This window comes from Carettochelys insculpta, chromosome 1 (assembly GCF_033958435.1).
Source record: "Carettochelys insculpta isolate YL-2023 chromosome 1, ASM3395843v1, whole genome shotgun sequence".
In the NCBI taxonomy this organism is placed as follows: domain Eukaryota; kingdom Metazoa; phylum Chordata; order Testudines; family Carettochelyidae; genus Carettochelys; species Carettochelys insculpta.
In genome coordinates this window covers 116,202,835-116,227,505 of record NC_134137.1, presented here as the reverse complement: position 1 = coordinate 116,227,505, position 24,671 = coordinate 116,202,835, and the positions used below count along the sequence as shown (strand labels likewise).

Here is a 24,671-nt window from a genome sequence, read left to right as displayed (position 1 = left end):
TCCTCCAGGGCTGGCAACGTCGATGTTCAACTTCGACGTTGAGCAGCACCACATTGAAATAGGCGCTGCGAGGGAACGTCTACACGCCAAAGTAGCACACATCGAAATAAGGGTGCCAGGAACAGCTGCAGACAGGGTCACAGGGCGGACTCAACAGCAAGCCGCTCCCTTAAAGGGCCCCTCCCAGACACAGTTGCACTAAACAACACAAGATACACAGAGCCGACAACTGGTTGCAGACCCTGTGCCTGCAGCATGGATCCCCAGCTGCCGCAGCAGCAGCCAAAAGCCCTGGGCTAAGGGCTGCTGCCCACGGTGACCATAGAGCCCCGCAGGAGCTGGAGAGAGAGCGTCTGTCAACCCCTCAGCTGATGGCTGCCATGGCGGACCCCGCTATTTCGAAGTTGCAGGACGCGCAATGACTACACGGTCCCTACTTCGACGTTGAACGTCGAAGTAGGGCGCTATCCCCATCTCCTGATGAGGATAGCGACTTCGACGTCTCACCGCCTAACGTCGAAGTTAACTTCGAAATAGCGCCCGACGCGTGTAGCCATGACGGGCGCTATTTCGAAGTTAGTGCCGCTACTTCGAAGTAGCGTGCACGTGTAGACACGGCTTATATGTGAAATGTGAATAATAACAACATTCCTTTTAAAGATTTCATCAATTAATTTTAAACCAGGTACTTTAAATGTGTGATTGAAACACAAAGGTTTGCTTTAAAATTAAATGTTGACTTAATTCTAAATAAATTAAGGGGGCATACAGTAACTCCTAAAGGCTGAACTCTTCTCTCTCTGTAAAACAAAATGAGACAGACAGTCATACTGAAAGTTTTCACACACTTCCTAACCAAGACACTTCAAACCTATTCTGGAAAGAAAGGGTAGTACTGTATTCATCCATTTTATTTTGTTTGTGACTGCAGAGGATCTGTCCTGTCAGTATTGAATTGGAGAACACCTTGAGCAACTCACACACTTGTGAGCCTGACATTCACCCCGTGCCTTGATCCTAAGAGATCAGTTTGGCAACGCAACCCACTCCACCATGTCAGTGACTATTGCTCCAAGCTATCTGTGACAGTACAACAGTACTCCCTAGTCCAATACCTAATGGGTTAACGATGCAACCATTTAATCCTGATCAAACCTACCAAAGGAACCACGGAAAGTATAAAGGGCTGCCTAGGAGACAGAAAGGAGAAAACATCTGAGTGTGTGCTGGTTGTAGTTGCTGTTTGTGCTTTGTTACTGCTGGTTTCATTCTGTTTGGACATGTCACACATTTTCATGAAGTTGTTCTTAAGAAGAAGGGTTCCATCTAATGGAAGGTTGCCTACCTGTTGTATTTCATCAGTACACCAGCCCACCAAACCAAAATGCTCACAAACCCCCCATTGAAGAATGACTTGTTCTATGCCCCACACAGATGACAAAGCCACCATAAAGCCACCCTAGCTAAGAAACCTATCCTAACACCCAAATATACTATCCTGCTTGAAGAAATCTGCCTCAGTCCCAGATAACTTGATCTTCACTCAGGATGCTGAAGATCTCAGGGCTATTCTGAATGTCTGACATTTTTTATTCCACCCGTGCACATTATCAGGAACATAACCATGGCTATACTAGGTCAGACCAAAGTTCTGGCCTTCACACATACCTGGCAAGGAGTTCCTCAAATTGGCTATGTATTACGTGAAGAAGTTTTAAACTTACTGCCTATTAATTTAAATAAGTGAATTCTAGTAATTGCATTATTTACTTTTGGGCACACAGGTCATGATTTTATCAAAACAAAAAGCAGTCAAGTAGCACTTTAAAGACTAGCAAAATAGTTTATTAGGTGAGCTTTCGTGGGACAGACCCACTTCTTCAGACGGTCTGAAGAAGTGGGTCTGTCCCACGAAAGCTCACCTAATAAACTATTTTGCTAGTCTTTAACGTGCTACTTGACTGCTTTTTGTTTTGATAGTGTATAGACTAGCACGGCTTCCTCTCTGTTACTAGGTCATGATTTTATGTGTGTCTATCACATTTCCCTTCCGTTGTCTTTCTTCCAAGCTGAAAAATCCCATTGCGCACCCCTACTCTTTTTGTTGCCCTTTTCTGAACCTTTTCCAATTTTAATACATCTTTTTTGAGATGAGGTGGCCGCATCTGCAAACAGGATTCAAGATGTGGGCATTCCATGGATTTATAGAGAGGCCATATCCTATTTTCTGCTTTATTATGGACCCCTTTGGCTATCGCTACACAGCAAAGTTATTCCAAAATAACAGCAGTTATTTCAGAATAACTTTGCTGTCGTCTACACTACGTCCATGCTATTTTGGAAAAAAAAAGTCGAAATACAGGTTGAACTTCTCTCGTCTGGCACCCTCGCGACCTGACCTGTGCCTGATGAGAGAATTTGCTGGATGACAGGAGGTCAATATTTTCTAGCACATTAACAGCACTTACACTGCTTACTGGGCTCTTACAAGACATTTGGGGGTAAATTAGAGCTAAATAACAGCACAGATCGCGGAGAGGCAGGACTGGTAGCTGTAAATCAACTTTGTGGGACCACAGGAAACTTGGTGACACCCATTATAAGTGGTCATCTGGCTAACTAAAATAATGATGGATTATGGAGTGTGCTGGATGAGAAGTTCTGGATTAGAGAGGGTCAACCTGTAGCAGGTACTTCATGTCAAAATCTGTAAATGACATTGCAGGAGGAATAGCACGTATTTTGAAATAGTTATTTTGAAATATCCTACTCCAGTGTAGACAAGTAGAGGTGGAGAAGAAGAAAAGGGGGGCAAAAACTTCCCTGCACCACTCCAACAGCTCCCAACACCTGCCCGTTCTGTGATAAGATCTGTGGCTCCAGAATTGGGCTGATCAGCCATTAGCAAACTCAGAAATAGGAGGGTGACATGAAGATGTCCAATTCATTGTTGAATAACCAATAAGAAATTTTGAAATAGGTTCTGACAAGGGCTATGTCAAAAAAAACAAAACAAAACAAACGGGTTCTTTGGAAAACGGGGTTTATTTTGAATAAGTGCTATGTGTTTAGACAAGGTATTTTGAAATAGCTAGGTGCTATTTTGAAATACATTTCTGTGTGTAGCAGCATTATTTCAAAATAGTTATTCCAAAATAATTTATTTTGAAATAGGGCTATTGTGTAACCATAGCCTTTCTGAATGATTCCCAACATCCTGTTTGCTTTTTTAACTGCTGCTGCAAATTCACTGGCTGTTTTCAGAGAACTATCCAGTTACCAGTCCATGAGTGGACCTTCCACTTTATCCTATGACAGCATATTTTACTTAATAGCCTTTGGTTAGGGACCTTGTAAAAAGTTTTCTTGAAATCTAAATACGCTGTATCCACTGGATCCCCCTTGGCCACAGGCTTATTGACCCCCTCAAAGAATTCTGGTAGATTGGTGGGGCATGATTTTCCTTTACAAAATCCACGTTGACATTTTCCTAAAAATTATGTTCACCTATGTGTCTGAAAATTCTGTTTGTTACTATATTTTCAACCATTTTTTCCTGGTACTGAAGTTAGACTTACTGGCCTGTAATTGCCAGACTTATTTCTGGCGCCCTTTCTACCAACTGGCATCAGATTAGCTATTTTCAAATCATTTGGCACAGAAGCTGATTTAAAGAATAAGTTACAGACCATAGTTAGTAATTCTGTAATTTTACTTTTGAGTTCCTTCAGAACTCTTGGGTGAATGCCATCTGATCCTGGTGACATATTACTCTTTAGTTTATCAATTTGTTCCAAACTGTCCTCTAGTGACATCTCAGTCTGAGAAAATTCCTCAGACTTGTAGCCTAGAAAGAATGGCTCAAGTTTGGGAATCTTCCTCAAATCCTCAGTCGTGAAGACTGATGCAAGCATTCATTTCATTTCCCCACAATGGCCTTGTCGCACTTGAGTGGTCCCTTTGCATCTCAGTGATCCATGTGCCTAATTGTTTTTTATCAGTCTCCCTGCTCCTAATGTACTTAATATTTTGGCTATTATTTTTGAGACTGACTAGCTCTCCTTCAAATTATTTTTTTGGCCTTCCTAATTATAATTTGCACTTCAATTGCCAAACTTTATGCATCTTTCTATTTTCCTCAGTTAGGACTTAACTTCCACATTTTAAAAAATGACTTTTTGTCTCTCACTCAAGCCAAAGCTAAAAGAGCTCCAATGAGAAGACAAGCACAGAAAGGAAGTTATTAAAATATGTGCAAAGAACAATTGCAGCTGATACAGATGAAACAGAGGGGGACTGATGCAACCTATGCGCAGATTGTGAAAGATGTGAATGAACAGCGAAGCAGATGGAAGGGATTACCAGAGAGGACTGTAACAAGGAAGCAAAATTATATAAACAGGATGAAAATGCAAAGATTTGTTAGACTACATTCTTACCATAACTGCTATATATTTTAATGACTGTAAGTGATTGATGACATTGTGCCTAGATTTTCCCTTACCACTCATGATCCTCTCCAACTTCCTTCTTATTTTATTCCCAACCCCTCTGTGTCAGTTTCCTGAAATGCAACAATTTTCCACTCATTATTGTGAGAGGAGAGAGAAGTTTAACAGTGCATCTTAAAAAGAGGTAATGACACATGATGAACACAGCACTGCTGATCTGTTACAATGTAAGTTCCACCTGTTGGAGTGAACAAGAACACAAGCAGCTCAGAATTTCTGTGTGTTGACAAGGTGCAGTGGCAGTCTCTTTTGAACACCAGGACTTCAGAGTGAAGGCCCCTAGAGAGCTCACTTCCCCAGATAATCAGATAACAGAGTTGAGACCACATGGCCTGTCTGTCAAGGTCCTCCAATGAAAGATGGTTGCCGGGCTTATAATAAAGCAGATATCAAACTTCAGGGAGGGCAGAGAGTCCACATTTTCCCTATGCTCTACAAAGCACTGTTCCTGCTAAAGCACAATGCTTCCCAAAGCTCCCACTGGGCACTGGAGTACCGCACACTTCTCATTTCAGGGCTGCACCTTAAATGGAATGCACCTTAAACAAAGGAGACTAGAAACGTTAGGGTAGCCTGCGAATGTCCTTAGGCAAGCCAAAACTGCCTACTGCTTTCTTCAAGGAGTGATTATTTTCATTGGGCATTACAATGCCACTGTAGTGAGCTACAGTTATGCTGAGTTTTACTGCGATTTCTACACAGGAAAACAGAATATGTGAACGAAATGCAGAAAATTTCAAATACATGTTGCAGCTGTAATGTGTGTGAAAATCCACAGAAACATGTAATATCTCACAGAATGAATGCCTATATTTTCAAAGCAGTTACTAGAGATTTAACCATTTAACTCTAGCTTGCTTTAATAAGAAATGCATTGTAATATATTTGTGCATTATTGGATAATATCCTGCAAAGTCCTTATTCCAGGTCAGATGGGCAATAAAAATTCGATTTGGAATGTGAAAAAATATACAAAGCTACTAACCCTGTTCAGGTAATTAAAGAAATGAACAGGTACCATTGTGTTATCCTTGGAATTCATGGGCATAGATGGACAGAATTGAACAATCTACACTTTAAAGAAATAAATAAGACCTTCATCTGCTCCAGGAATGTGGATGATGGACATCAAGGTGACAGGCATAGCAATATTGTTACATGAAGCATAACAGGTACTGACTTAGTAAAATCAGCCAATGAATGCATGATTAGAGCTCACTTTCACACTAGGTTCTTCAAACTAAGTCATCCAATGCTTTGTGCTAACAGACAAAAGCTAAATGAGGGAAAATAATGCTTTTGTGATCTGCAATATGATGTGTTTAGCAAGGTCCTAAAACATGATCTCTTAGTGAATGTGGGCGATTTTAATGCAAAGATTGGAAATAACAATGACAATTTGGATAATGTCATGTACAAGATTGGCAAAATCATAAATAATAAGAAAAAATATGTGGTGTGAATAATGTGAATAACCTATTGATACACAGAACCAGATACTTAAGATAAAAGTGGAAACGGAAAGGCTCTTAGCAGAGAAGATGACAGGAAAAAAATGGACAGAGCAATTTTAGGATGTTTTAAATAGACCATGAAAAACAAACTACTAGTTATACCCTATGAAGACCAGCCGATAGAGCTTGATATTGATTTAGGAGATACTACAACGAAAGAAGTTAGAAAACCCGTCACTGACTCAAAAATGGCAAAGCAGCTAGAGAGGGTAACATTAGTGTAGAAGTGCTTAAAGCAAGTGATTAAAAAGTCTCCAGACGTTCCTTGTGCATTTGGATGAAATGTGGAATGAAGATGAGAACTGAGCCTGGTGAAAGAGAGATGTTATAGTAAAATTGATAAGGAAGCATGTCCTTACCATCTGTGGTAAGGTGACAGGGATGATTTTCCTCAAAGTGCCTGGGAAAATCATATGCAAGATCATCAAGAACCAGTCAGAACTTCACAAAAGGAGAATATATTGGAAGGCCTTGGGGACTTTAGGTAGAATACCAGGCACATAGGACGTTTTGACTCAATTTGCACTCCTGAACCATAGAATCAGACATGGGCTTTTCCTTTCAAGAGTTATATGATATTCAGAAAGGGAATCTAGTGCCTGCCCTCCAGTTTTGTAACACCCTTGTGATTGCTCAAGTTCAATTTGGGATGCTGTTATGTCATTCCTCCAAAATCAAAGACGGATTCACTGGAATTTGCTGTAGAAAATGCAGGATACAACTGAGCAACAAATGCTAGCATTTTCCCAGTGCTAACTAGAACTGGAGTTGCTATTTGCAGCACTCTAACATTTTCTTTTCAGTTTTCTTCTTTTTAAAATAAGGCTGTACTATTGCACTGGCAAATTCTCCACAGAGCCAAAGAGTGGAACAAAAGCACAAAGTCACCTTAACTTTTTCTCATTTGTAACAGGGTCAGGGCAGCAGATCCCGGGTGGAAGGCAGCCCAGAACCCAGTCTGGGCTAGGCAAAAGGAAGAAGGAGCTAATTAAGCTCCCAGGTAGTGGCAATAAGGTGTTGTACAAGTGACCAGTTAGCTAGGTCCAGCTGAACTAACTGCAGGGAGACAACAGCAAGGTGGAGGAGAAAAGAGACAGGAGGCAGAGTAGTGTGAGACACCCTGTGAGGGAAGTAAAAGTAGCAAGAACAGATTAGGTGGAGAAGAGTGCTGACAGCAGGGCTGGGGAGGGGAGAGCAGTGCGCTCTCCTCCTCAAGTCTGGCCAACAGGCCTATTAAGGGGAAGAGGCAAGGGGCCTGAGCCAAGTCAGAGGGGGCACCTTGCTACACATTGGCTACGTCTACACGTGCAGCCAACATCGAAATAGTCTATTTCGATGAATAACGTCTACACGTCCTCCAGGGCCAGCAACGTCGATGTTCAACTTCGACGTTGCTCAGCCCAACATCGAAATAGGCGCAGCGAGGGAACGTCTACACGTCAAAGTAGCACACATCGAAATAGGGATGCCAGGCACAGCTGCAGACAGGGTCACAGGGCGGACTCAACAGCAAGCCGCTCCCTTAAAGGGCCCCTCCCAGACACAGTTGCACTAAACAACACAAGATACACAGAGCTGACAACTGGTTGCAGACCCTGTGCCTGCAGCATAGATCCCTAGCTGCCGCAGAAGCAGCCAGAAGCCCTGGGCTAAGGGCTGCTGCCCACGGTGACCATAGAGTCCCGCAGGGGCTGGAGAGAGAGCATCTCTCAACCCCTCAGCTGATGGCCGCCATGGAGGACCCAGCAATTTCGACGTTGCGGGACGCGGATCGTCTACACGGTCCCTACTTCGACGTTGAACGTCGAAGTAGGGCGCTATTCCTATTTCCTCATGAGGTTAGCGACTTCGACGTCTCGCCGCCTAACGTCGAAGTTAACTTCGAAATAGCGCCCGACGCGTGTAGACGCGACGGGCGCTATTTCGAAGTTGGTGCCGCTACTTCGAAGTAGCGTGCACGTGTAGACGCAGCTATTATGTGGGAAAGTCTTATAAGTAGATCCAGATATCGTCCAATGACACAAACTGATAATTGTTCCACTTCAGTGCAGTTCTACAAGTGTAAAAGAACTCACCCTGTGTTTTGTACACATCCAAAATTGCTATTTCATTCAGCAATGCCTTCCTTCTGTAACCACACTACCTGACATTTTCAGCCCTTTTAAACTAAGCAAGTTTACATTTAGTAATTGGATGGGAGGCCTTTCAGAAAAAGTTAAGCACTGCAGGAGGTGTTGATTATTGACTAGCCAATGTGAGACCCATTATGATAACAAACGGGTGCAGAATAGAAGGTACTTTGCAACTAGAGTCTAGAATGGGGTTCTTTACTTCTATGTACATGGTCTACTAAAGACAATGAAGACAATTAAAGACAATGAAGACTCTCACTTTAACAGCTTTAAGCAGAATTGGTTATATATGGTGTAACTCCACTGTCTTCATAGGGTCCCAGTCTCACAGCTGAGTAACATTTCTCAGGCTCTCATACAAACGTGATCCCACAGCCACAGGCTTCCTGGTTCTGATTTGAAATTCATGGTCTTCCTGTTATCTAATTCCAGGGCACTTGGAGAGCAGTGGCCAGAGCAGAGCGCTGAGGGGCATTGTGGGGTACAGACAGGACACCTCTGGAGGCTGATACATTTGATTTTAACATGTGGTGCTTCCATACTGGCCTTTAATCAAAATTCTGAATGTGAGCTTGACACTTGACGTCAGGTACTGACGATATTGTGCTATCAATGTCAGTGCTCCCTAAATCAAGCTAATGGTATTTACAGTGAAGACAGTCAGGTGGTAATATCGAGCTAACTGCCTTAAATTCAAATTTATTTCGTGGTGTAGACGCAGCCTGCATGACTGGTGAAGTAAGGTGATGCTGGAGACATGGCTATAGGCTATCTGGGTGAGAAGATAAATCTGCAGGGACTTTCCCTTGGTCTCTATGACATTTCTGCTCACTGTGGACACTGACAAACCCACCTGGCATATGGCTCATTGAGAAAAGCTGGAGGTGAGGAAACTGCATATGGCTGTACAAATAGTCAGGCAGAGGTGTGTGATGTCTGAGAGTCAGTCCTAGGTATACTATAGCACAGCCATACCAGGCCCACACTCAGAACAACAGCCAATACCAACATAAAGGCCCACAAATATTTTTGGTGCCAGGCCCAAAAAATGTTAATCCAGCCCTGTAGTCATATTTGAGGCCCAGAAGATACAACTCAGACTAGATTATTATTTAAATTGCAGCCAGGGAGATTTAAGTTGAATATTAGAAAAAACTTCCTAACTCTCAGGGTAGCTAAGCACTGGACAAAACTGCTTAGGGAGGTTGTAAGAATTCCATCACTGGAGATATTTAAAAGCAGGTAAGACAACTCCCTGTCAAAGATGATCTAGATCAGTGGAGGACAACCTGCGGCCCATGCACCCTGTCTGCTCCCTTCTCCACACCTTTTGTGCACTCCACACCTTTTGTACCACACTTACTACTCTTCCCCTCCCTCCAGAGCTTTCAGAGTGCCGTGAATTCACTGATTCAAACTCCGTCCCCAGTCCTGCACATCCCTCCCAGAACCTGAACACCACCTAACAGCTGTTTGTGGCTCTTCAAGGTCTGGGAGGGAAGAGAAGGAGCAGGGATGGAGGGCCAACTGGAAGCTCAGCAAACAGGGCTTCTTGGGGAACTGGAAGCCCCATCTGTCAACAAAAAAGCCCCCCTCCCCTCTGGCACGTTTACATGACTTTTTAGTTGACAGGAAACTGTCAACAAGGGCGTTATTCCTGAATGCAGAGAGGCACAATGCGGCCGGCAGATGTGCTGGGTTTTGTCAAGTCTGTCAACAAAATGCCCTTTAGTTGCTCCGTGACTTTTGTTGACAAAATCCCAGTTTTCATTTTTTCAATAAAAACTCTCTAGTGTAGACGTAGCCCAAGAGGCCATCTTAGGAATTCACTTATAAAATGGAGACTAATGATAGGTGTCTAAGTAGCTGTGGTGCAGAGGAAAGGCTATGTTTATGTAGTTCACAGACTGAGGGTTGTGTGAACTTATTGTAGGTTTAAAAGACTAGACTTTCATGAGAATATATGGCACTAATCAGAAAAACAGCAGAGATTAATTTATGTATGTAATTAACTGCAGAAATCTGATTAACAAGTGAATGGTCACAAGCAATTGGAAAATGCATCTTTTGTAAAGGATTGTGACAGGGATAAATACAGAGCTTTGCTTTACTGACTGAAAGCTGGGGACCAACATGGCCAGCTCTGAATTACATTGAAAACATAAAATGCATAGCATTAATCCTGATATGTCAACTAGGCTGTATCATACATCTTCAGAACATCAAAAGAATCCGATTATATTGCTCATTTTTTTCATATAGTAAAATTTATAATTGTGGTAATCTGCATTGTACTGTGGGTGTATGGGAATCCCACAAAATGACCATTTGTATGTTCAGCAATTGACAGGAAATAGTGCCCCATCCTCAAGTTATGTTCAACCACTGAAAGTGTTTTGATGTCATTTTTTTGTCATGATTCATTGCTTTATTCGTTATCATTCAATTAACTACTATGGAGAGTCCCTGAAAGCCATCCTAACTGGTTTCTCTGGCTGAAGGAAAATTCCTGCTCTCCCCTTCATGTAATTAAGCTGTTTTATTAAAGAAGTTAGTTTTTCTCAACTTCCTCCAGGCCTGAATAGTGTTACATGAAATCTACCCTTCGTCAGAGGGTGAAAGTGTGGTGTATTGGGTTGTCTTAGTGATAGATCTGATTGTTGTCATAGTAACTGTGTTACATCATCAGAAGGTCAACCCAGCTGGATTTAGTTAATTCTACCTTTTAGTAGGAATACCTTTTAATATGAAAACAAAAAAGCAGGCTAGGAGCACTTTAAAGACTAACAAAATAATTTATTAGGTCATCAGCTTTTGTGGGACACACCCACTTCTTCAGGTCATAGCCATACCAGAACAGACTCAATATTTAAGGCATAGAGAACCAAAAATAGCAATCAAGGTTGACAAATCAGAAAAAATATTATCAGGGTGAGCAAATCAGAGAGTAGAGGAGCAGAAGGTGGAGGGAGGGGGGGAGTCAAGAATTAGATTAAGCCAAGTATGCAAAAGAGCCCCTATAATGACCTAAAAAATTCCCATCCTGGTTCAAGCCATGTGTTAATATGTTGAATTTGAATATAAAAGAGAATTCAACATCCTCTCTTTCCAATCTGTTGTGAAAATTCCTCTTCAGTAAGACGCAAACCTTCAGGTTATTAACAGAATGGCCCACTCCATTAAAATGCTGGCTGACTGGTTTGTGGATCAGGAGTATTTTTACGTCCGTTTTGTGCCCATTAATTCTTTGTCTAAGAGAGTTTGAAGTCTGTCCAATATACAAAGCATCTAGGCTTTGTTGGCACATGATGGCATATATGATGTTAGTTGAGGAAAAAAGAATGTGCCTGTGAGTCTGTGAATAACCTCGTTAGGTCCAGTCATGGTATTGCCAGAATAGATATGTGGACAAAGCTGGCAACTGGCTTTGTTGTAAGGAAAAGTTCCAGGACTGGTGTTCCGGTGGTATAGACTGTGATTGTTGGTGAGAATCCTCATAAGGTTGGGACCTAACCAGGTTATTCACAGAATCATGGGCACATTCTCATGTTCCTCAGCTAACATCATATATGCCATCATGTTCCAACAATGCCCAGATGCTTTGTACATTGGACAGACTTCAAACTCTCTGATACAAAAAATTAATAGGCACAAAACAGACGTAAAAACGCTCCTGATCCACAAACCAGTCAGCCAGCATTTTAATGGAGTGGGCCACTCTGTCAATGACCTGAAACTTTGCATCTCACTGAAGAGGAATTTTCACAACAGATTGGAAAAAGAGGCTGCTGAACTATCTTTTATATTCAAATTCAACACATTAACACATGGTTTGAACTCAGATGGAATTTTTTTAGGTCATCTAATTCTTGCCCCCTCCCACCTTCTGCCCCTCTGCTCTCTGATTTGCTCACCTTGATAATATTTTTCTGATTTGTCAACCTTGATTACTATTTTTGGTTCTCTGTGCTTTAAATATTGAGTCTGTTCTGGTCTGGCTATGGTCTGAAGAAGTGGGTCTGTCCCACGAAAGCTCATCACCTAATAAATTGTTTTGTTAGTCTTTAAAGTGCTACTGGACTGCTTTTTTTGTTTTCATAGTATATTGACTAGCACGGCTTTCTGTCACCTTTTAGTATGAGATGGAATAAATGGAATAGTAGCTATCTGGGTTCAAGTGATTTCTTCTTAAACTCAGTCATTCCTTGTGACTGAACACAACTCATGCTTCTCATATTATCTCTTTTTTTTTTTTTTTTGATACAGTTAGTGGACTATTTAAGCATTTTGAGATTCCAGTTAAAAATGTAAGATACCAAACTGCAGAATGACTGTACCATAGGATACATATATTGGAGACTGGGGCTATGCACATGTTACAGCTTTAATTGGCATAATATATTGCTCGGGGATGTGAATAAGCTACCGTCTTGTGTAACGTAAGTTATATCGACCTAACCAACCCCGTGGACAGAGTATGCTGCCAAGAGAGCTTGTCCCCCTGAAATAGCTACCAACACTTGCAGAGTCTATAATAATTAAGTCAATAGATGAGCTGTCTCCTGTTGGCTTAGGGAATTTACACTAATAGTTCTACAGTGGCATATCTGCACTGGGAGAAGGTATATCCTTATTGAAGTCAATAGGAGTTTGGTTTTTTTGGCGGGAGTAGGGGTGGGAGGGTCAGGATTTCACCCACAGTTGCAATCTGAGCCACTTTTTTCACTGTATTTTTCCCTACAAAAATTTCCCATCACTCATCCAGAACCATCATCCTTAAGACAAACACTGGCCCATACAAAGACATTATTCCATATATTTTCCTTAAATCTACAAAAATTGCACTAGCAAACCTCTCTGAAATGAGCTCCAAAATATCTATCTATCTGAGTGTGGCTATCTGTCTGTGAGTTCATGCATCCATGTATCTGTGAGTCTGTTTGTTCAAAAGCACTTCCTAAATCATCAGTGCTACAGGACTGCTTTTTTTGTTTCGTAAGAGCTAGGATCACCAAATTTGACATGAGGCTCTTTCTCATCCGAATTTAAAACAAGGTCAGGGTTTGGTTGTGCAAGGAAAATGGGATGTGCCTGGAATCCAATGGTTTTCCAGAACATGGAAAGGGAGGGGGCACAGTGAGGAGGGACACTATACTTCAGAGTCAGCTCTGGGGGCAGCGAGTATAGAGAATAGCTATACTGCAAAATGACCAGTGGGGGAAGCAACAGCAGGAAAACAGTGGCTAGCTGAGTCCAGAACTCTCTACCCTGTCAGTCAACAGACCAGGTAAGTTCCCCTCTGCCACAAACCCCACCTCCCTCAGCTGCAGCACTGGAGCCTCCAGCCCCTCCACAACCTGGGACCACAGGCCAGGGATGGGAAGTGCAACCTGGCCTGGCCAGGCCACTGAGCACAGGCCAGGGATTGGAACTGCTTCCTGTCGCACCCCCCTCTGGAGATGTTGGAGGTCAGGAACTACATCCTCCTCCCCTCCTCATGCAATGCCAGGTCTGGGAGGAGACACCAGAAGGGACAAGAACCACAACCCCACTACCACAGAGCAAATTCTGGAGGGACAAAGAACCATGGACCATCAATGGAAGTGCCATAATTCTAGCACCATCCACCACCACCTCTGAGTCCCCCTGAACCCAACAGTACCTCTGAGTCCTCTTGTACCCAACGCTCAGTCTGAGCCACTCACCCAGTGCCCTCACTCCATCATCCTCCACTTCCTGCCCTAAACCCCCCCCGCACTCTCCCAGTCCCTGCCCTCCCTCCTGCATCCCCATGCTCTGCCATCAGCCCCCCATACCCCGCCTCCTGCCCTACACAAACATTTAAATACAGCACGTACATTTTCCTTTTAATTTTTATTTTATTTTATTTTATTTAAAAACAAAAACCTTCACTGCAGTTAAGTACCCAAAAACTCCGGGTACAACTGCTAATATTTTAAGACCAAAATAGCATACAGACAACCTGGCTGGGGGCAAGGGAACCTTTGAATTAACATCCTTTGGAACCAGTAACATCATAAACTCATTGCAAATTTAACCAAAGTTCTCACAGCCCACTTTGCACATTACAGTGCAATGAGGATTTGAGTGGCTCATGCAATGGGCAAACACACATTAAGTCATTTTCCTACAAGATCATTCTTAAAATGTGAAAAATTCTCCCACCAACAGGCAAGCAAGAAAATGGAAACTATCACGATACGTGAACCACTGGATGCGCTACTGATTACATGGGCACAAACACACACTTGGGTATCATCTTCTAGTCCATTTTCTGCCACATGTCCCTTGGTTTAAGTTATGATGGATTTCTTAGTTTAAGATCAGATTTAAGTAATGTATCTTCACATTATTTCCTTTTATTTATGTCTGTTTATCAAATGTTCCTTACACCGCATGATATGTCACATAGAATAAATTGCTTTATACCACACCACAATGAATATAAAATGTAACAGAACTGACATATTCCAGCTAAAATATCACTACAGACTTGCCTGCAGATCTGTTACCTAAGCTTGGAAATAAACTAGTAAATAACAAAGTATCCCTGAGATATAGTTGCTGTCATCCAGCATTAAAAATAATACAAATCAATGTCAGATAATCTATCAGTGCAAAATTAAAAGTTTTTAAAGTAGTATAATGCCATATACATTATTTCCATTGAGACTAGGTGCACAATCAATATTTTAAAATCTGTAAAAGAAGACAATCACAATAGCCTGAAACCATGCACCTCATATCTAAAACGTAAGCATAGTAACTACAAGTGGCTTATCTACTTAAGTACCCTAGACTGCCTCTGTGCAGTAAATTGGCATTCTGGTGTCTCCATATAAATGAATAAAACATCTCAAATGTTTACCATGGGAACAACTGTTTGTTTGTTTTTTTCCAATTTCTACATATATTACTGAGAGGCTGGGTAAACTTCACACCTAGTCAGGGTCAATGTTCCCCATAAGCTGAGCACTTGGTCAGCCACCCAGGAGTGATTCACGTGCAGCTCAGCTGATTGCCCACAGCTGCTCATGACATCAATTTGAGTTTTGGTTGGGGCTGCACATCTACACATGCCTTCATGTATACAATTTATTCCACAGATGATGGAAAAAATTAGAGGGAGCACTGAGCAGGATTATTGTGATCGCACCCACCCACACCTTCAAGAGGAGCTGTTTGATTCAGTGTTGACTTACATTAGTTCATTGCTTAGCCTCCTATTCTTCCTTCTGCACCCTCCCCTCCGCTCCCAGTGAAAAATCCACAATAAGAGCTGACCTACCATTTTCTTCCAGGTATGTTAGAAGGATGCAGCTGGATTCCGTCCCTTCCATAGCATAATCAAGAGCAATGTTTCCATTAACATCCTGCAGCAGTACATTGGCCCCAGCCTAAAAGAAAGAATTGAAAATATTTTGTATCCTTGTATCCGAAAGCTACAAGTAAAAAAAAAAATTGCAAAAGTTGTGACTATAAAGATATTGGGGCCAATTTACTGTTTTTATAGGCCGCTGCGTAAGATGCAGGGGGCTTCAACAGTTTCCAGAACAAGTTAGGCAAATTTCTTTTGTTCTGAAAAGTATTTCATTTCACATTGTGGGTTCACTGGTATATGAAATTGCAAATTAAAAGTGAAGACAAAAGTAAAACAAACAAAAATCACATTTCCCATATGAGTTTTGAACAATGAAAGTGGGTTTGATAGTTTAGAGCACAGTCCCTGAGGGACCCATGCCTATATTACTACAAATCCCATGCAGAAGTTGGCATTAAGGCAGATTGCTTCATAGAGGTCCATGACTAAGTATCTTGGTGGGGAAGGAGGGGTGACAGGAGGAAATTATGTCAGAAGTAATAAAGCCATGTACTTGTTACAAGGTAAAAACATGAGAGATCACATTCCCCATGTTAAGAAAGATGAATTACAACTTGTAATATGGTGGCCACCCTAGTCGTATCTTTACAAGAAATATGTCCTATACTGTGAAAAAAAATTATAACAATATCATTGAGGAAAGCCTAAGTGCAGTAAAGGGTCATGTATCTTTTGTTAGAAAACATACCCTCTATTCAGTTTAAGTATTTCTCCCTGTGGCTTCACATCAAAGGTCATGGCCAAACAAGAGTGATTTCTATTACATATAATTACTTTTCCTTGCAGCTTCCACAGAGCTTAAGGCCAGAAGGGACCATTAGATCTTCTAGTCTGACCATCTGTACAGCACAGACCACAGAACTTTACCCAGATTCCCTATATTTATCTTTAGTGAGACTAAAACATTTCAGTCCTCAGGAAGCTAAATTATTGTGTGCTACAGGCAGAGTCAGGAGAATCCAAGGTGCCACCAATCCCTGAGCCCCATTTCACAAAGGGAGGATACAAAATGGACTTCCTCGTATCCCATGACTTTTATTAGGTCACGTATTTAAGAACTGGTTTTGAAGAGCCAGCCACAAACAGGAGTTCCCAATTGGTCAAACTGGCAGCTAGAAAGATAAGAGATGCTTCGGAACTTGGATAAGGGAATAATTCTGCACAGCGGTGCCATATTTTTAAAATAAGAATTTCACCCAAATGTAGTTTTAAAAATGTATTAAGATTACAGAATAATGAACCGGTTTAATACAGAAATATTTATACCCTGGTATTACCTTTCTGATTAGCTGCCTTGTTATTGTGAAGTAACAGTATTGTCAGTTCTGAAGGGGAAGGAGGGGAAGGAGTGGGGAGACTGAAAGAAGTCTCAGTTACTGTTTCCATGGTTATCCTGATTATGGCAGACCAATAAGGATGCAGTTGTTAAAATTAGATTTAATAGTGGAAGGTTTTGCAATGCAGTTTTCCAGCTAGCAGACAGAAAAGAATCTAGTTATTGCAGTTTCCTGGGCAATATTTTTTCTTCCAATCATCATAAATTACCAGCATTTTAATTTTTTGCAAAACAAAAACCCACAATACATCTACACTCATTCCTGAGCTCGTAATTGTACCTGAATCCCCCAACAGAGACCCTTATGCCAGTGCAGACCCAGGCTAACTAGCAGGTCTAATTGAAGGATCAACTTTGAATGGGGTTCTGCATTGGCACACAAGTCTATGCTACCAGATCCTATTGTAGGTTCAGAGACCGAGATGGTAAGCTCTACAGGACATTGGTCTCGTATGCCTTGTTTCTGGCAGTGCCAACAAAAATAGTTCCTTAGCTATAGAGTAACTATTCTTCAATATAGGTTGTGCATATATACGTTCCACTGTAAATGTTTCTGTGCACAGTGAATCCAAGTCAGACTTTTTCCAGAAGTTCTGCTAGGCATTGCATGTGCCTCTGTTCTCTTTGTATTCTCAGGTCAGCATATTATGACCATGTCAACACAAGTGGCTTTTCCCAGCAAAACCAGGCTTTTGCTGGAAAAAAACATGGAGCATCTATGCCGCAAATGTACTTTGTCGATATTTGTCGACAAAACTGATCACATCCACCGACAGCGTTATACCTCTCCCCAGTCAGGTATAACGTCTCTCTCGACAGCGTTCTGTCTACAAAACAGCTGTGTAGATGCTTCGGGGGGCCCTTCTGGCAACAGAGAGGGCTTCCAGTTCACCAGGGCAGCCCTGTTTGCAGAGCTTCCAGTGAGCCATTCTGTTGAGAGAGGGCTGGGCAGCCTGGCTACTCTCTGTCGACAGAGCAGATTACTCTTTCCATCTGCTTTTATGTGTAGATGCAATCTACCAACTAAAGTTTTGCCAGGAAATCCCTTCCCAACAGTAGCTTTTGTTGACAGGGGCTTCTTGTGTAGATGTAGCCTATATGTGTATAGCTGCTACCTCCTTCTCTCTGCCTGTGCACAGTGTCCAAAGTAGCAGGGAAGGTAAGAGCATCATGTTATTTTATATCTAGCTATATATGCAAAACACATCTTAAAGAACAAGAGCCACTGTGCAGGGAAGTACCTATTTTCTCCTTGGAAAGATTGTGTACTTACACATTTCAATCCCGGTGATTCATCAGCAGTTTTCTTTTATGTGGAGGGACTTCAGAGACTGTAACACCAAATTGCCAAAGTTGGAACTGTCTCAAGAAGTTTGGGGGGTGAACAAAAAAAATAAATACACACCACCACATTGCTGCCTTGTAGATATCAGCTGTTGGAACGTTGCTCAGAAATCTTGAGGAAGTGGACTAAGCCCTGACGGAGTGAGCCATTATTCTTAGTGGAGAAGAGACTTAGCAAGATTATAAGATACCTTAATGCTCTCAGAAACCCATTGTGAGTTGGTGCTCTTTGCCTTTTGGCTCTCTCACATAGGTTATGAAAAGCTTGGGAGAATTTTTCAAGTACTCCAAGTCGATCACCAAAGGTCTATGGACATACAGGCTACAGTTACACAACAGCGCTCTAGCAACAGAAGTCATCATCGGAAGAGATTTCCTGACCAAACTTCTGCTGATAGAGTGGGACCACATACAAAAGCAAATCATGAGAGCACTCTGCTCTGTTGACAGAGTGGCCAGAGTGCCTGGCTGCTCTCTCGACAAAACAGTTACCCAGAAACACAGGAGACAGGGCTGCCCATTGTTGCGGATGCCCTGTCTTTACAGAGAGGCCACCCTGGTACATTTACACAGCTGTTTCGATTACAGAAATTTGTCAACAAAGGTGTTATGCCTTATAGTGGAGAGGCAGAACCCTCTCAGGGAAAGTGCTGGATTTTGGCTGTATGCTGCGACAAAAGGCACTTTGTGTGTAAACATGTGGTGTATTTTGTTGAGAATGTATGAAATGTTCTTTAGCTTTAGAAGATTGGAGTTTAGGGAAAACTCCTTCAAATGAAAAATTGGTTCAGGTGGAAAGCTGGAAGTATCTTATGCCAAAACATTCAGACTACGTCTACACTAGCCAAAAATTTCGAAATGGCCATTTGCATGGCCATTTCGAAGTTTACTAATGAAGCGCTGAAATACATATTCAGCACCTCATTAGCATGAGGGAGGCCGCAGCACTTTGAAATTGATGCGGCTCGCCGCTGCATGGCTCATCCAGATGGGGCTCCTTTTCAAAAGGACCCTGGCAACTTCGAAATCCCCTTATTCCTATGAGCAGACATGAATAAGGGGATTTCAAAGTAGCCGGGGTCCTTTCGAAACGGAGCCCTGTCTGGACAAGCTGTGTCAATTTCAAAGTGCCGCAGCCACCGTCATGCTAATGAGGCACTGAATATGTATTTCAGCACTTCATTAGTAACCTTTGAAATGGCCATTTCCATGGCCATTTCGAAGTTTTTGGCTAGTGTAGACACGGCCTCAGTGTGATTTAATAGAAAGATTATCCTTATAGAAGATCATGAAAGGAGGATCAGCTAAAAGAGCTTTAAGTTTAGAAAGCTCCTAGCACAAGTGGTCACCACCACAAAAGTTATCTTAATAAATAATAGTGGTAACGAAGCTATCTCCACAGGTGGGGTCGGTCCTGTGTGTTTGGGGAGGACGAGACTAAGACAGGTACAGAATCAGACAAAGGAAAGTAAAGGTCTAACAGGCTTTTCAAAAATTGAGAAAATGAAAAATTGAGAGAAAATGCAAAGCCCTTCTATTAGTGGATGTAGCACAGAAATAGAAGCCAAGTGAAAGGTTACAGGACTAGCTGCAAATCCTGAGGATTTCAGGTGAAACAGATAGTTTAGTGCATGTGATTTATGTGTGACTGCATACATGGCTCTAGTGGATTTCTTTCTGGTGCTAACCAAGATGCTTCAAACCTCTCAAAAACACGATTTCTCAAAAGAATTCAACCAAGGAACATCCAAGCCACGGCATAGAGAGATTGGAGGCAGGGATGTGGGGACTTGCCTTGGTTCTGAGACAGGAGATCCTCAACTAGGATAAAGATGTCAGAGACCATAAGGGGAGCAGATGAAGGTCTGTGAACCAATATTGTCTTGGCCATATGGTGCTCCTGTGGCATCCATGTGCAGACACATCTCAATCCTCCATATGGAGAAATCTCTTCAAAAAAGTGGTCCCTTTCTATCTCATTCCTGTATTGCCTGAGAGTATGAACCAAAATATGTGTCTAGATCTTAAACATTCACATGGCTGTTGACAAAAGAGGTATACAAAAATATTGTGGCACCATATGAAGCAAGAGGGTGATGATTACAACTAGTGAAGGAGAAAAATAAGGAGGAAAAAAAGCTAAAATGGCTTTTTTTTCCTGCACATAATATCAAAGTTGTAAAAGTTTGTTTTCCTTTTTATTTTTAGAATGTAGATGCTCACTCAGTAGTTGCACATCTCTGCATTCTGTGGAACTGAAGTCTAGATTACCCATCTACCACTTTGTTTTCTCAAAGTGCAGTTAAGATCAGAAAGGCTATTTAAAGTAATTGGTTCTTAGGCCTCTAAGAATATGTACTGGCACCTGCAAATTGGCATGTGTATCTTTAATAGGTCATGTCAGGCATGTATATAAGTTTTCATTTGTGAAAGTATGAGCAAAACTGTGCATTGGAGAACAAATGTGCATGTGTAAATAAGGATGTGCATCCTTCTGCCTATTATAAGTGATCTGAGAAGTTGTAAGCGTGAGTGAAGCTTCTAGTTTATTTACTGGCCAAATATATTGATGGAAATAGTCACTTCAGCAGCTACAGGATTGTTTTAGATCCAAAAAAAGGAAACAAATTTCTCAGTGTTTCTAATGTACATGGTCCAGAATTTTTCATCGGTTGTAATTCTTATTGGCCAAATTTATTTTCAGATCCAGATAGGAGAACGAGCTGGAATCTATCAATGGTGCCACCTCAGATGGAATCAGTGAGCGCTTACATTTGTGAAGCCTCAGACTAGTATTGTAGGTCTTCCAGAAGATTTTCTGAGGGAACTCAGAGACTGCAAGGTTGATCAGATCCAGAATGTCTGGAAAGCTTAGAAGAGGCTGACAGGGAAGACAAAGCACGATATTTACCACTCAGCTAGCATTCTGAAACAGAAGCACTGGAGGAAAGCACTTCTAGTTCATTCTGAGTCTTCTCCTTCATGGTCAGTACTCGACTCTGCTGCAATATGCATCATCTCAGCTCTTACATGAACTGGACTTTAAGATGAAAATTTCTCTGATATTTATCCTGATAAGGAGTTACAGCAGAACACTGGTCCTTCATCTGACTCTCCCAGAAAAATCAAGCAGCACCTACTCCTATTCATTGCAGGGATAACAGCCCTGTGCAGGACACTGGGGATTTTTTTCACTCTAAAATGCTCTAGGATAACTCATCATCCGTCCCTTGACCAAGGTCGTTGGGGCGCCTTCATGACAACGTTCTTTATAGTGTCTCTCCATCTTTGGTGGTTGTGCCAATTCTTGAGTTGTGGCAAAGCTCATCCCTGTCCATTCTTTAATGTTGTCTATCCATTGCTTTTTCTGTCTGCCACGTCTCCTTTTGCCATTGACTGTGCCTTGCAGTATGGTCTTGGACAGGCCTGATGATCTCGTTGCGTGTCCATACCATCTTAGTTTGCTCTTTTTTACTCTGGATAGTAGGTCATGATGAGATCCTATGGCTGAGTTGATGATGTTTCTGACCTCTTCATTACTAACACGTGCCACATAGGTGATGTTAAGAAGCTTGCGGTATAGCCTCATTTCAAGGGCCTTGATCTTGCGCTCTAGTTCTGCTGTCAGAGTCCAGTTCTCGCAAGCATATAAAAAGATGGAGTGTACAAGAGCTTGCATGAGCCTTACTTTTGACTTTAGGGATTATGTTTAGGATAACTACTAAACTATAACTAACTAGTATACTCATCATGCTAAGGATATACACTGAGGCTACATCTACACTACAGAGATCTTCCAAAAGAAGCACTTCTGGAAGATCTCTTCCTAAATAACTTCTTTTGAAAGGGGAAAAAATAGCTCAAAAGAGTGATCTGCTCTTTTGAAAGAGAGCATCCAAGCAGTCTCCACCCTTTTGGAAGAATAGGCCCGAGATTAAAAAATCAGGTGCCATGAGGACTGCTCTTTCAAAAGAAGGGCCCTGAGGAGCATCTGCACATTTTCTTTTGAAAGAAGCTGTTCTTCCTGAAATGGGAAAGGAAGAATGCTTTTGAAAGGAGCGCCTCATTCTTTCGATTTACTTTCAAAAGAACGCTTTTTGTGTTTAGACGCTCTGCAGGCTCTTTCAAACGAGCTCCCTTTTTTCGAAAAATCTCTTGAAAGAACTTGCTAGTGTAGACACAGTCTAACAGTTGTAGAGATGCTGGCTAACTGAAGCGAATGTTATGGGGAACACCAACTCTCACCACAGGCATTGAGAAGGAATTGAGAAGGAAGGGGCAGCCATGTCTCTTTTAAGCCTGAGAGTATGAGAAGAGCTACGGCACAATGTAGTACTACTGGCAAATGTTTCCAAGTCAAATGAACTGAGTGCACAAACACCTACAAGGGAATGTATGTGTGCACAGTCATGAAAAGGAGAAAACCAAGAGTTCAAACAATCACAAATCAGGCCTCAGAAAGTCGTGACACAGGCTTAGATATTGTAAGATTTTTCAGGTTGGGCCTATTTATTTCCCTTCAGATGTTTGAGTCTTTAGAATTTATACTATCAATATAGTCCCCAGAAAGATGAGGGCCAGAAATGTACATTGTTAAAACGAAAGCCAATATTCTGATGCATTCAACTGATTCCAGGAGAATTACAATTATAGCAAGCAAGAGGAAGTTACAGCCCTGCGAGAAGCACCATCTGCCCAGGCAGATGCCTTTGCAAGAGAAAGTGTATACCTGTAGTCAGGCACTAACATTTGCTGAACTTGGCTGCTTCTGGAAATGGCTGTTTTGTTTCTATGTCTAAAATCTAAGGCTGTGTCTACACAGGCATAAATCTTCGAAATAGCCATATTTCGAAATTACTAATGAGACGCTGAATTGAATATTCAACACCTCATTAGCATTAGGACGCTTCTGGCCGTGGCGCTTCGAAAGTGCGCGGCTCGGTGCGGCTACATGGGGGTACTTTTTGAAAGGACCCCATACATTTCTAAATCCCCTTATCCCGCTCATTGATGGGAATAAGGGGATTTCGAAAGGTGTGAGTTCTTTCGAAAAGGACCCCCGTGTAGCCGCGCTGAACCATGCTCTTTTGAAGCACCACGGCCAGAAGCATCCTAATGTGAATGAGGCACTGAATATTCAATTCAGCGCCTCATTAATAATCTTCGAAATATGGCCATTTTGAAGATTTGTGCCCATGTAGACACAGCCTACTTGTACTTTTAAATAACTACAAAGTCTTGAGCGATGCACCAGTTTTGTCGAAGTCTTATAAATCTAAATCAATGTAAATCCCTAGGTCAGCTGTTCAGTTTTGTTTCAGTAGTGACTTTTCTTCTGTTTGTAAGGAAGATCAGTTGAAATTGAGGCATACTGGGGTATGAATATTAATTTCTTTGGAAAGCAGTAATTTTCTTCTCAACATCTCCCCTCCTGTGATGTTCTGGCGAATAAGCTCTTCCTAACACCTGTCTGAAAATAACTGTTGCTTAATGAATGGCTTTCATCAAGTAGTGACAATTAATCAATATTGTACATTCCAAATCAGGTTCAGCTTATCAGATAAGTCCTACACCTGATGACTGAAGAGCCTTCATCAGCCTTTATTTGGTATTTGCCTTTATAATTTGAACATTTTGACTACCCTACTGCAAAGAATGTCTGTCTATCCATGCACTTCTGAGATACTGGAGATGGAAAACATTTATAATCTTTGTTCTCAAATATTCATTATATTTAGATTTAGCAAGTTGGCCATTATATTACATAGGGATGAATAAAAGATTTGCTAGATGAATCTGGTCATTGATCTAATCCAACATTTTCCAAGTAGTGACTACTATTGGATTGTTCCAAAGGCAATTAAGTTATAATCCACCTTTCAAGGCAATCAAGAGGATAGTGGAGAAGAGAAAAATTGGAAAACAAAAGGCTAACAACTGAGACCTGAGCTCTGACTCCATTGCTTCTCCACATAGAAGCTGCTATGTGAGTGTTACTCTAGCTTTAGAGATAGAAACAAATCAGTACACCAGCAGGAGGAAACGGATAATCAAGAAGTCCTTTGTTTTAATTAAAATACGTAGCAACATTCAGTTTTGGGGTTTCTCTCTTGTTTCTCCCCTTGTTTTTGGTAGACCACTACCAGTGCTGCCAAACTGGAGTCTTTCTCACCGGGTGTCTCAAGCTCAATCTTAGGGCTTCTCATCTCTTCTCTAGTAACTGGTTGTAGCATTATGACTCCTCTTCCTACAGAGTTCTCCAAGCTCCCTCCAAGTGCCTGACTGGATATTCACTTTCCAACTTTGCTTTGCTATGCCACCCTGACCACCTGTGAGAGCTAAGGAGGTCATTTAGTCCCTGCCTACTTATGCTCAGGTGGTCCCTATGCAATTTGTAACAGGGCATAACTTTTTACCTTCACTCTCAATTGT

The 24,671-nt window shown here is 41.7% G+C and overlaps 1 protein-coding gene across 1 annotated transcript in view; it reads right to left on the bottom strand.

The window, feature by feature from the left end:
- MYO16 (myosin XVI) overlaps positions 1–24,671 on the bottom strand; it is a 622,320-nt gene that overhangs the window by 385,430 nt on the left and 212,219 nt on the right. The window contains exon 5 of the mRNA XM_074983196.1: positions 15,467–15,575. Within this exon, the coding sequence (XP_074839297.1) occupies positions 15,467–15,575 (109 nt within the window). The remainder of the gene's footprint in view (positions 1–15,466; positions 15,576–24,671) is intronic.